This window comes from Lissotriton helveticus, chromosome 1_2, assembly GCF_964261635.1.
Source record: "Lissotriton helveticus chromosome 1_2, aLisHel1.1, whole genome shotgun sequence".
Taxonomy (NCBI): domain Eukaryota; kingdom Metazoa; phylum Chordata; class Amphibia; order Caudata; family Salamandridae; genus Lissotriton; species Lissotriton helveticus.
The window spans coordinates 297,288,035-297,302,520 of NC_136058.1; the positions used below are offsets into that span (position 1 = coordinate 297,288,035).

Genomic DNA, 14,486 nt, shown 5'->3' on the forward strand with positions numbered 1-14,486 from the left:
TGCTGACAGATCATAAACCCTTGGTTTATCTTTTAGGGGATGGTAATTCTAACAAATCCAGTCGCAGGTTAGTGAAATTTGTGTCCAAAATGTAGGAATTCGACTTTAAGATTAAACACATACAGGAGGGAAATGTTCTAGACCTGATTTTCTGTCTAGGTGTCTTTGTGGGGATGCCTCTGAAGATGTCACTTCAGATGATCTTGAATGTGTAGATGTGTTCTAGAGTTGACCGATGGTGTTCTAAATTGTGGAAGTGGTAGTTTCTCAGAGAGAATGGAATAAGGAGCGTTAGAGGAGTGTTGAAACGCACTGAAAATATATAGTAATCAAGGCTGACCTAAAGCTTATAACATTCAGGAAGAAGTGACACTGTTTTATAAAGTTAAGGATGAACTTGCTGTGGAAGGTGCTTTCGTTTTATGAGGTAACCTGTTAGTGCCATCTGTGAAGCTAAGAAACAAATTAGTAAGATTTGCCCATGGCGGTCATGTATGTTTGTATGGGTCTAGGAAAAGATTAAGGCGTATATACTAGCGGTCGGGAATGGATGCCGAAGTCTAATTTATGGCTGCAAGGCCTGCTGGATTCAAAACAGCAGATACATTCTTACGTACATGTAATACTTTTTTGTCACCAGTGGAATTTCCTTTGCCAATCTGGCAAAAGTTAGGTATGGATGTTTATTGATCCTGTGTAGCCACTCAAAGAGAATTTGAGATATGCTTTACTGATCTTTGATTACATTCCAAATGGGTGTATCATAGGTTTTTGAGTGGCCCTAATAACAAAGTGGTGATTAAAATTCTGAGAAGTTGTTGCCCAAAGTGTTAGTCACATTTAACGGTGCGCAATTTAAGACTGAAGTAATGGAGTTGTTTCTTGCTTTGCTTGGTCTTAGACATTTAACAGTTTCACTGTATAGTCCTCAAGGCACTGGTGTGTTGGAGAGAGTGAACAGGCTTATAAAAGAGACCATTCAAATGGCGTTGCCATCAGGGTCAGATGTTCAGTCTGCGGTTGAGTTAAGAATGTGGAGTTATCACAGCACAACACACACGACCACAGAAGTTGCACCTGTTGTTTTGTTGCAAGGTAGACTTTTGTTAAATGAGTTGTCTCCTGTTCGGGTATTGGATAGGACTAGAGCTAGTTTGAGAATGCCTTAAGTCCAAGTAGTAAGGCTAAGTGTAGTAGATTCTGAACAGAGAAGCAAGGGAAGATATGATGAGTCAAATAAAGTAATGGTTGTGGATTTTTAAGTGGGAGATCATGCCAGAGTCAGACAGCCAGGGTCTTTGAAAAGTTGACCAGTCACTTTTATACCAAGTCCATGATTACTCGCATTAGCAAGCATGCACCCACAGTGGAAAATGGGCATTGATGGAGAGAGAAGAATGTTGCGAAGATTAACCCTGGTGATGGAACAAGTAATGTTTTAGTGTACAAATCCAGTGGCTCTAGAGTGCCGGGTGGCCAGAAGTGTGATGATTTTAGTGTGTTCAGGAGAGCCGGGAGAACAAAGCGCTAAGTCTAGCAGTACAGGTTATGAAGTGACCGGAAGGGATGATTCTTGTGTGGATGGCGAAGTGTCACTTGTCTGTCGGGCTGATGGAAACAGTAGATTTGAGGAATGCAATGAACCAGTTTTGTTGAGATATACAACTGCAAGAAATAAAAACAAACCTAGATACATTAGCGAATTTATTTTGTCATAAACACTTAAATATTGGAAAATATTTGAAAGGAAATGTTTCATGGATAGATCTTATGATCTTATAATACTTTTGTAACTCAGTTTTATTTTGGGGAGGTTGTGATTCAAAATGGTATCTTTGTGGACATCAGATTTTTGAGTATACAATGTTCATTTGTTTCTTGTTTATCGGGAAGATGTATTATATGCTTAATGTCGACTGTGTGGTGCTCAGTGTGGCTATAGTGCTGTACTCTCTCTTTGAGTTAATTTCAAGATTCCATGTTTTCGCCTCTCTTGAAGACCATTTTAGGGACTGTAGTAACACGGTCCTAGGAGTATCTTGGAGAGAGACAGTGTGTGTGCTCTTTCTCTGGCTTACTGAATAAACGTTGCTTTAATCAGCTCACCCTCCTGTGTCATTTTGAAGGATCCAACAATCAGCCTTAAATTGGCATTAGCGGTGCATACGTCCTTCACACGAAGGCCCAGCACAGCAGTCGCAGTGCAAGCTTCCCCTTGCACTGTGTGAGCTGCAGTCATACAAAAAAGAGTAGAGGGAGAGTTTCCTTCACACACACAAGGGACAATTGTAGCATGGAAAGTTTCAGTGCAAGCGGCCCTCACGTAGAATGGGGAAAGGACATGGTGCAGGCAACAGCAAGTATCATATTAGCACACACAGCAGTTGCCGAGCAAGAATGCAAGCTATACACACACTTGAAAAGTACAGTACAGATTGCTGCAGTGCAAGCTTTGCACAATCCCTCAAGGCAGGTGTACAGCAGCAGTGCAAGAATCTGAAGCACAATCCGCAAATGTAGAACAGGACTGCAGTCTACACACGCACACACACTCACTCACTCAACACCAACTACAGTCCCGGCAGCGCCACAAACGATATCAGTGCAAGCTTTCATCCCACACTCTGCCGAGAATCCAGTTTTGTACGTATAGTGTGAGCACTTAAATAAATATGTATATGGAAACGTCCACGTCAAAAAAACAGTAAAGAAAGGGATAGTGTGGACGAAAACCTATCTATTGGTAGTACAAATGGTTACTCATTGAAATGGGCTATGGTGGACCAGCCGGAAACACTCAAAATAGTGGTTGGTAAATGTAGACCTGAGCTAGCGACTTGCTTAGGGGAAGATTCTATTCCTGAAATGGTCCTTGCATCTTACCTGACTACCTCTAATGAAATTAGGACCTCCCTTACGAGACAGATTAAAAATAGTAAACAAAAAGGAGGTTGGTTTGACTCTAGTTGTACTAGAGCTTATGCACTTCTAAAGAAGGAATTACATAAGAAACCTAGGTGTGTCGAGGAAGTTTGCAGACTCAGGAAAGAGTACGAAATAGCTATAAGAGATAGAAAGAATATGTTGAAATTAGAAGCTTGGGAAGCCTTGCACTAGGCTTCCAGTAGCAACGACAGTGCGGGCTTCTGGAAGATTATCAGAACACCCTTTCTTAGGGAAGATGTTGGTCCCAGGCTGGAAATGGCAATTGCCGAATCTGATTGCATTAGGCACTTTTTTAAAGTATATGAGGGTGAGGGTGGGGTAAGTTCCCAACCCACCCTCTTTGCACACCCTGCTTCAAGAAACGTGTTGTTCATTCTGGAGGAAGTAGAAAAAGCATTGCATCGGCTCTTGGTTTGGGCCAGAGAAAACTTTATTTTATCTGACCTACAGCATGGCTTTCGTTCTGGTTTGGGTACAGTGGAACAAGGCATAAATCTCCTAATGCTGATCGGGAAGTACACAAGGGCCAAAAAAGGGAACTTGTTCCTGGCCTTTGTGGACCTCTCGGCTGTATTTGATTGTGTAATTCATTCCAAACTGTGGATATTAATGGGACAACTTGGGGATGATGAAAATATTATTTATTATCTTAAACAACGACGCATCAGCCCGCGTTCGCTATGGCCTGAAGGGGGAACGCACTGATACAATTCCAATCAGGAGCGGTGTCAGGCAGGGCTGTGTTCTGGCCCCCTTCCTTTTTTAATTTGTACATTAATGGATTGGAAAAAGACCTGTGCAATAATAGCTTAGACCCTCCATATGTTGCCGGCCGTCCAATTCCGACGCTTTGGTACGCTGACGATGCTGTGCGGATGTCACGTACTCAAGTGGGACTCCAGCATGTGGTGGATAGCTTTTTCCTCTACATGAAGGAGTTGGGTTTAAGAGTCAATACATCTCAAAATGTTCCCATGCATTGCGGCAGGTACCATAAACCTAAGAGGGCCATTTTTATAGCAGGCCAGAAGCTTGAATCCACTAAGCAATTTTCGTACCTGGGTATATTGTTCACTAAGAGTGATTCTTGGTCGCAGGTAGTGACAGCGAAAAAACTTGCGTTGGTTCGCTCGACTGCTGCCCTCAAGAATTTCTCAAAGAAACTAGGCACCAGACCTCCAGTGGAGTTAATTAAGATCTATAAAGCCAAATGTGTGTCTGGTGCAACTTATGGTAGTGGAGTGTGGGGCCTTGCCCACCCCACACCTATCCAGGTGGTGGAAAACTCCTTCTTAAAGTTTATCCTTGCAGTTCCCAAGAGCACCCCGAATTATAGCTGCCATGCAGAATTGGGTCTTGCCTTTATATCTGATTTATTAAGCTGGAGCCTGTGCTATTATGGCACAGACTATGGACAGAGGATGAAACCAAGCTTAATAGAGATATTATGACAGATATCTTAAAACTAGAGGGAGCCATGAGGATACCATGGCTGAGATATGTATGTAAATTTCTAACAGATATTGGAAAGTTAGATAACTTTCTAAATCCTTTTACTATCTCAGCCATTTCCCGCAAGGAACTAAAGAAGGAGGGTCTGGCTTTTTTGGATTCTTTAAGTTACATCTGAGGTTCTAAAACCTACTGTCCTGCATCATCAAATGATTTTATCAACTTTTAAAATTCAACCCAACCTGATCTAGGTGCCAGATAATTATGATAGATTTCTACTGTCTCGTTTTAGATTTGGAATTTTCCACAGACTTGTTAGTTTTCCTACAGTAAACAATTGGATGCATGAATTACCTCCCTGTCCCTGTGATAATGTATCACCCCAGAGTACATTACATGTTGTTCTTTTTTGTAAATTTTATGGCTTAATTAGACATAATGTTTTATTGCCTTTGCTTAGAGAGATGGGCCATCGGCAATGTCGTGTGGCGATGCTTAGCCTCCAATACTTAGACAACCATCTATGTATCGCAACAATTACCTTGTATCTGAAAAATGTGATGCGTAGCAGAAAAAGTATGCCTATATGATGCACTTTAAGATATATGATATTATGAACTTTGAAGCACTTTACCGCTGTTTTTTCTTGTTCATGTACGCCATTGAGATTGTAAAATGAATTAACGAATCTTTTTAAATTGAATGTTTTTTATGTACACTTTTATGATTGCTTTTTAACAATCGAATAAAGTTATATTTGATTTGATTTGAATATGTATTGAGACTTTGAAGCGAAAGATGACTATTTCTTCTTTTCACCACAGCTCTGAAGTCACAGATAATCTCCCAGAGTCCTCCACTTGCAGCAGTACCCTCTTTTTACCAAAGTATGCCAGGTAAGCAGTGGGCACAGACAATGGTACCATGTAATGTTATGTTTCTAACATTTGTAGAGTGGGCAGCTGCCAGTAGTGTGGAATTTTAGTACTCCAACTTTCTGAAGCAGTTTTTACAGGCCTTTATATGTTGTTGGAGAAATGAGTAGAAAGAGGTAGGTGACTCAGGTTCTTACACACATACTGGTCCTATTGCAGCAAACTCTTCGCTGCAAAAGCATTGCAGTTGTTGCCAATATCTGTGGGGTGTGTGAGAAGGCGCAGTTGTTGCCAATATTTGTAGGGTGTGTGAGAAGGCATGTAGCATGCATCATTCAGTGTTTGGAATGTACCTCCTGGTCGTGCGAGTTAACATGTTCTGTCCATATGAAATTATTTGGTCTGATGTTGGTAAGTGTTGTCTTTTGAGTTGACTCAAGATCAGTGATTTGATGCATGCAAACCTTGATTTATGGCCGTCTGGGAGGCAAGGTGGTTTTAGATTACACTTATCTCAACGGAGAGGGAGCTTCAAGGTTTTTTTGGTGTGGAATGTGAAACGACGATCTCGGACACAAGTTTTCTTGAATCGTGGTACTTTATAGTTGCTGAAAGTGCGTTTGGACAGATGTTGCATCTGGTTGGAGGGTCTGGAATTTTTGTTGGACATATGTGTCTCTGGTGCCTTCCACTGACTTAATTGTGCTACTGAATTCTGTAGTGCAGTGCTCATTAACAGACAGCAGAAAATGTGTATCAGCAGTTGAGGCATTGCCGCTCATATTGAAGCATCCCTCCCTACAAGTGTGAACTAAGGAGGTAGTGAACTTGTATCTTTCAAACTTTTGTTTCACAATAAAAGTTAATGTTGGATGTTCGGACGTTTGAGACGTTTGTGAGACATTGAGAAGGTCCTGAGATACCCGGTCTACTTAGTGCAGAGCTGGAAGTCCTGATGATTCTCTAGCTATGCCTGTTCCTGCTTAGAAATAGAATCTGCATGGCACATACCTGATGGTGGGAAGCTAGCTGCCCAGGAGTCTGCTTGCATGTTGCAGAAAAAGCCACCTTGCCCTTACCAAACTCATATACGGTTTAAAACCCTCCTTGATGCAAACCTCTGCAAATTGCATTTTGCCCATAGGGCAATCAGGACGTGCCCGATGGACCCGTCTCCCAGATCAGTATGCAGAACTGTTTGTTAGCAGTCTCTGGGCCTATTTGATTAACTGGTGGGCCGTTTTTTCGTGTTAATTTGACTAATATTGCCACAAGCGTATCCATACAGCGTGCATTTAAAAGTTAAAAACCGGTCTTACTTGCAAATGTGGGCCACATTCTCAGTTATATGGTTCGCTAATGGGGGCCATTTTTATTTTGTTGCCCGGGCCTATTTTTTGTCCCAGTCTTGCCCATTACTTACCACTTGTCCTTCCATCTGCAGTCATATAGTGTGAGTGTTTGTTTGCAGGAGTACCCTGCTCTTTCTTGTTACTGTCTGTCCTGGAAGGTCCAGGGCCTCTCTGTGCCTTGCTAGTTTCCACGTCTCTCTTCAGCTCTGTTCGAGAGCCCCGTACTGTGCAGAATATCGTGCATGGCTGTAGGAAGCTAGCTTTGTATATGGCATATCAGTAGGTAGTTATACACAGAGTCCAGAGATTCCCCTGAAGTGTACAGGGCTCAATGTAAACCCAAAGTGCTCTGTTAGTGGTAGTTTGGACAAGCAGCCTTAAGCCTAAGACAGGAGTGTAAGACAATTATTGTACACACTTTGACCAATAACTGACATACGACTCAAAAAGAAGATCCACACAAATTTTATAAAAATAAGCTTTGTTTACATTTTATTTTAAGACCAAGATCGTCGCAAAAAGGTAAGTACATTTTTTCAGGAAAAATACTTAAGTCTTTTAAAAGTTGACTGCAATTTTCAATGTTATCCTATCAAGGAAAACAACAATGTGGCTTCACAGGTAAGTACCCAAATTACTGTTCCAGACTTCGGGGTTTTAGATCAGCAGAGGGCAAGGGTCAGATAAGCACAAACTCTGCACCACCAGCGGCATAGGTCCAATGACTTTCAATGGCGCTTGGAGCCACAGTGCTTGCAGGTGGGTAAAATGGTTATAGGGGCCAAGCTTTGGGGATTAAAGCAAGTACAGGTGTGGCCACAAAGCAGCACCATACATACACCAGTAGCGGCACAGGGGCGGCCGGATGTAGGGTGCAAATATAGCATTGGGTGCTCAATGTTCTTCAATGGAAAAACTTGGTTTAGGCAAACAGGCTTCAGGCATTGCACAGGAGGCTGCACACATGTCATCAGAGGCGACAGAGGGAAGTTGAGGTGTTGAGGGTCGTAGGGGCACCATCGGTTCAGCTCACCAAGGTCCATGGGCTTCGGGTGCAGGAGTGTCCTTTGATGTCGGATTCTTCTTACCGGAGCCAGTCGTGTCTGGGGAAGCCTCTGCATTCAGCCTGCAGGCTTCGTTATGGAGTCCAGGAGAGGGTCAGGCATTGGTGGACTTGGGGTCAGGAGCGATGGGGAACCTTTTCTGGATCGGTGGGCCTCCTGGAAATGGGCCGAAGGCATCAGGTGCAGAGTGGGCAGGACTTGCGGTTCCGAAGGGCACCAGAGTCCTTTGTGTAGGTTTCTTGGAGACCGATCTGCTGTCCTCGGGAGACATTGGTCTTTGCCAAAGAGCAGGCGGTCTTCCTTGGGTTCTGGACGTTGCTAGTTGCAGGACCGGCGTCGTCAGGCCTCGCAGCACGGAGTCTTTGTCCTTAGGTTAGCAGAAACTAGTTTCAGGGTCTGGGGGCGCCACCTAAATATTACATTTAGGGGCATTTTCAGGGAGTGTCAGGTAGGGCCAATGGGCACCTTGCCTGGGGTGACTACAATTTCAATTATACCACCCTCCTATGGGAGGGTGCATAGTCCTAGCCCTGATTGGAGAAGTCTCCCCATCAAGATGGCGGGGACTGAAAGATGTGCTTCACTTCGCCTCCTCCACCATAGGGGCGGAATTGGCAGAGGTGGGCACACCTCCTATACTTTAAGGTTTTCCTGATGGTTTTCCCACCTAAAGCAACCTACAACCAATTTGTGACCACACCAGAGTTGGTAGGTTTTCAGGGGGCACTTCTGAGGTGCCCTCTGAGTACATGGTTCAATAAATCTCACACTGACATCAATGTGAGTTTATTGAGAAGAGTAATTTGGTACCAAACACTCCTGGTTTCCGAGCAGCTTTCATGGTGCTTGGGAACTCGAGTTGTTGAGTTTCCAGCCTATGTACTCTCTGTGGCTTACACCATCCAATGATGGACTTAAGTATTGTAGGGGCATATCTTCTCATGCAGATATTCCCACACCTGTGGTATGCCTTCGGACTGGAAGGCCTACTAGAGGGGTGACTCACCTATACCGTAGGCAGTGCAAGCTGGCATGGCACACAGGCAATGTGCCATGTCGACTTTCTCATTTTGTCTGCACCAGGCCATGCATACCGCAATAGCAGTCTGCAGACCTTGGTGAGGGGTCCCTAGGAGACCCTCTTCAGTCCCAATGCCCTAGGTAACCAGGCACCATTTACTAGGGACTTACTGGGGGCCTGAGGGGCCAATTGTGGAAGAAGCACTGGCAGAGGGGACCTGGTTGGCAGGCTCTTACGATCCAATCCACATCAAATACCTGTCAAAAGGTGGGGGTAATCCTGTCAATAGAGGCACTTTCTCACAATGGCACTATCTAATGCTTCGTTGGTGTTTCATTTCCCAGCACTGCTGCCACAGTGCTTCAAAAAGGAGCTCCCTGTAAGTGCATGAAATTGATTTGCAATCAATTGAATAATTTTTTTTATGGAATAGTACATCACAGTATCGCTATTGGCTGTGACTAGAAGCAGCTGTTTAAAACTGTCATTATTTCAGACTTTGTTTTATATGCTGTTTTCTGCGGTAGTATTATCAGTAGTTAAAATACTGTAATACTTTATTATTCCATATAGCACTACAAAGACCCCCTTCAGCCTTGTTTGCATTTCTGAGTACTGAAAATCAGAGGTGTTTCTACTGGCCAGTTTAGTGGTGCTCAATTTACCAACTTCGGAGTGATGGAAGGCCGAGTCGTCCCTGCGGGGATTCGAACTCGGTGCAGTGTAAAACTGCTTTACTGGCGTGACTAAATGTTATTTATATTGTGTCTTTTAAGAGATACAAAAATAGAAAACCATAGCTGCCAAGTTTTTAGACTACTTATGCTTGACGTTTTCAAGGTTTCTGAGTACATATATGTGACATTCTACTGCCAAAAGTGTGACTGTTCGAGTGGCACATCCTCTGCATTAAAAGCAAGCAATTAAGTCAACATATAGCTATAAATGTCTGAAATTACACTCCGAGCAACGAAACCCTTGAAACGGCTGCAAACCCCCGATAAGGAAGGTCAGTTGACTCGAAACTTCTTGATGGCCCGTGCACTTGCTGGAGAAATCTGTGTGCAGTCTAGTCACAGGTTTGACACATCACAAAATAACAAGGAGGGTTAATGAGCCTGCCGCAGAACACAACGTGTAACACAGGTCACAGATGTATGTTTTATGTAGACAGCTGAGTGGGTTACTGCTTATGCGTGAGAGATCCTTTTGTTGCCTGCAAGTCACAAGTTATACTCCTTGACTTATAGAGCAGTGAGTTACTCAGTGAACAGGTATCATGGAGCTACATGCAGACTGATGTGCCTAACAATGGAATATTAGTGTTTTTTTGCGGTTTTCAATATTCTAAGGATGCTAAAAAGAGTTCCTTTGGGAAGAAAGACGTATTAGTTAGTTCTGCATAAATATTTATTCATTTGTAAAATATTATTTAACCAATGGAACCTCAAAATTGCCTCCAAATCACAGTTGAAGCACTTTTCAAGGGACAACCTGAATTGGCTTTAGCATCAGGGTGATAAGCGGCAGCTACCCCACCCAGGATGATACTCGAACATGGCCCTGTGAGTGAGGTAATGAGTTGAGCTCAGCTGGAAATGAAACTAAGAGCAGTCACTCAAAACACAACCATCACTGGACTGACTCCCATTGTGCTCTCATTTGGTGCCCCACCCTGGCCGGATGCATCTACTAACTGCCAATGACCGGGGTCCCAGGTGCACAGTTAAAGAAAAAAAACTTCCTTGAAGTATCTGCACTCAGCCTCACCCCCTGTAGCAAACAAGGATTTGCAATGCAATCGGTCTCGCCTTTGGGACCTTGTATGTATTTAGCTATGCAGTGCATTAGCCTGGGTGCTGAAACATCTACTGTTCTTTAACATGGAGGGAAAGTAAGCATCAAACTGTGTGACACGCCAGGCATGGGAACACATGGAGAGAAATATTGCCTTTCAGCAGGAAATGGTATAGTCCAAAGCTCTGTTTTTAATATAAAATCAGGGCCTTTGCTGGTCATATCACTGAAAATACATGATTTGAAAAAAAATATTGTCTACAGGGTGCTCATGGAAGACAACTTCTATGGACTGGAATCTAGAGCATGCTAAAGTGATTCTGGTATTTTACTGACCTCTGCTGGTCGTTTTCTATCACGAAGGTTAAATAGAGGCAGTTGACAGAAAAATAAAAAAATAAGTCGCTCAGCAGAAAGCAATTCTGATATTTTATTGACCTCTACTGGTCATTTTCTATCAAGACAGTTAAACAGGCAGTTGTACAGAAAAAAGCAGAAGCAGACAAGTCCTAAGGCTGATCTCCAGAGCCCACAAAGTACATACACATATAAGTATATACTAAAGTATATACAAGAGGTCTTAAATGCTCAACCTAAAAAAGTAGGTTGAGGCCGCTCATGTTGCTTTCTGGCAGGGCTCAGCTGGACTGACACTTGCAGCCGGTGATCACTGGAGTACTAACATCCTGCAGACAGAAGGTGCTATTTCTGTACCTGAGTTGTGGCTGCGGCACCATGATTGGCCATGTGCATCAAGGCAAAAAACAAAGGTGCTGCATCTACGCCTGCCTGTTGGGCCAATCATCTCATGTGCAGTGCAGGGGTGGGGCCTGCTGCCGGAAGAAAACAACTCAAGGCGCTGGCCAGATCCCTGTGTACTGTTGCAGTTTATCCAGCGGCTAGTTGTCTATCATGTTTCACTTTCACTTTGCTGATTGTCTTTTTTTTTTTTTTGGTAGAGTTTTATATAGCGCGAACTAGACCCGAACCGAATCATGTATCAGAGCGCTTTACATAGCACAAGTTACGTTTTTACATGAGAACACACACTTTCATTTTTTTTTTAGGCACGGGGAGATTAAGTGATTTGCCCAGAATCACAGGAGGTTTTTGGCTTCGTTACCGAGACTCGAACCCAGATCCCCAGGTACGAGGTCGAGCGCCTTAGCCGTTAGGCCAACTCCTCTCCCCAACCTTGACCGAGACCACGTGGTCCAGGTACAATGGCCAGGCTACAGCTTGTAGGGCCTTTCCCAATACCACAGCCAATGCCAATTCCACCATCACCAATACCACCACCACCAATACCACCACCACCACCACTATCAATAGCACCACAACCAATAGCACCACCACCAATACCACCACCACCAATGCCACCACCACCAATGCCAACACCACCACCACCATCAATACCACCACCTCCACCACACCACCACCAATACCACAACCACCAATACCACCACCAGCAATAGCCACACTAATACCACCACCACCAATACTACCACCGATACCAATACCACCACCTCAGCGCCTCTCGCTCACTAGTAATAGCAAGGGCACTGTAAGGGGCCGGAGCTGCAGCTGAGACCAACCCTCCTCTCTTCATGTCTGTCATAAAGCACAGCCAGCCCTGCACCAGGAGGTGAAGCCAGGGCCCTACTACAGATGGAGTGTTTTTTATTAGGCCAAAGATAGCAATGACATTACGCGATGCCACACTGCACACTCAAATCACGGAGAGGGCATGGAATAACCCCACCTCCCGCTCTTCCTTCTGAGCCGCAACAGTGTAATTGTGGAAAAGTAAATTTTGCCATGTTCTGTGTCCCTACGCCTCATCCATCATATGTTATGTGTGCATGACCAATATGCATATGTTATTCCCCATGTCCGATTAATGACGCAATTACAGTTGTGTCCACCTCTGGTATGTTAGTTTCCAGTCCTCGTGAATACTACGAATATCAGGCCTATGTAAAGTAATGTTGCCACGTTTCTCAGTGTGCACGTTATTCCATTATAAAATCCCCGTTTCTAGGCCTCAAAAGGGCCCGGACCCTGGATTCAGCTCCTGTCTCCTGAAAGCCTCGCTGAGGAGCGATACAGCCCCCACCTGTATCCTCGACCCTTCACTTACTTCCTGCCTCGCAGTGCCCGGTGCAGCTTGGCTCTGCCTCTGAGTCTGCCAAAAGTATGTTATAGTTCCAGCTATCAGTTCAGTCCTCCTCTTCTGCATTCCTAAGCTACTGAACTGCATCAATAGTTTCCGTCATTGTCTAGCCTACTCGGCTCCACGTTAGAGAAATACTGTATTTAATGGTCATTTAGTATTCTTCATCACGCACTACATGTAGAATAATGCATGGTCCAGTCTTAGAGTCAAGTTAGCCTCTCCCCTCATGACTTCTAGTTCATATCAACATGTTCCCTAAACATCAGATACCAGATAGGGTTTAGGTACATGTCGCTCCGACCCTCCAGACTCTAGTCTCTGCTCCTAGCACAGAGTTCGTAGCCCCCAGCTTCTCCTAGTAATACGTCATTGCCAGTTTTCGCGCACCATTAGGTTAGAGGTCCCGGCTCCTTAGGTAGCCCCCTCCTATGTTTCCGCCCATTCATGACATATTCTGTTACGTTCGCATCACATGTCTATGTATACTCCCAGTTACACCTCTTTTTACTGTTATCTTTCGCGACTGCTACGCGTCACGCCTTCTGCTCCACCCACTGTTACGCCTACTGCAATGTAATGCTATGTGTTCGCGCTATGTATATAAGTCAATGTTTTGTTATTAAATGTTAGCGCGCTCATCCCAGACCTAGCCCCAGCAGCTGTTGGGCCTCTTTTCCCCTGCTGGGCCCCAGTTGTCCTGCTGGGCCCTGTCATTCTGTTCCTATGCAGGTTGTCCTGATCCTGTCCTTATGCTGTAATAAACCTGCAGAAACTCCTACTACCTCGAATCTTGACTCTTATTTATTGAGCTATCTGTTATGCTATAAGTCTAGTCAAAAATAGGGTATTATTTATTTATTTACCACATAATGGCGCCCGAACAGGGACTTGCCCTTTCCCCACGCGTCGGTGAAGCCACGCCGACCCCCTGACCCTCTGCAGTCGTGACGGAACCATACCGTGCACTGGCAGATATTTCTGCTCCAAGTATCCCTCAGGCCCACGGAGGAGACGGAGGAGGCGGTCCAGCATCCAAACGAGACGGTGGAGGAACGCGGCGAGTCCCGACCAGAGCCCAAGCCGAGAGTCCAAGGTCCGAGGTATCCGGAGGCCCACCCGTAACTGAAGTCCGAAGTCCGTCGTAGTCCAGTCCCGTCCGAGGCTTTCCGTTCCGTATTGCCCGGTGAGTACCATTGCTGGGGTAGTATCTAGACAGGGTCAGTCTAAATTGACTCCTGGTCCGTGGGTTGGTGGTACCCAAGCCCACAAACGAAGTGTTCACCTAGGTGGATACGGGTCTTGATGTGTTCCTTTATGGGACCGGTATGTTCCGTACTGTTATAGCAGTGCATCCAGCAACTCTAGTCTGTTCCGTTCTCGAGAATTCTGTTCTGTTTCTGTTTTCAGTATTTTCAGGTAGTATTCTGTTCGAACTGTTATGTTATGATATTGTTTAATGTATTTCCAATGTCGTGGTATGCCTGAATTGTTTTCCCAATTGTTATTGTTTTTCGTGTATTGTATTGTGTTCCGATTCAAGTTTAGAATGCCGCTCTTTTCCAAGTTACGTCAGTTAAAAACCAGAAAGGGTCTGTTAGAGGAAGCAGTTCCTGTCCCGCCTAGGGACAGTCCAGGTCACTTTATGTATCAGAAACATGGCATAAGCGCCATAATGTATCTAGATTTGTGGGTAGAGTATACCAAACAGTTAGAAGAAAAGTATAGATGGCCCGTATCGGGTACATGGGATGCCGAATGTATCATGCGAGTAGAAGAAGCATTATGGAAAAAGAAAGCCAGACA

At 44.4% G+C, this 14,486-nt stretch overlaps 1 protein-coding gene across 1 annotated transcript in view; it reads left to right on the forward strand.

Annotated features, from left to right (window-relative positions):
- HECTD3 (HECT domain E3 ubiquitin protein ligase 3) overlaps positions 1-14,486 on the forward strand; it is a 329,773-nt gene that overhangs the window by 301,231 nt on the left and 14,056 nt on the right. The window contains exon 20 of the mRNA XM_078671763.1: positions 5,223-5,294. Coding sequence (XP_078527889.1) covers positions 5,223-5,294 — 72 coding nt within the window. The remainder of the gene's footprint in view (positions 1-5,222; positions 5,295-14,486) is intronic.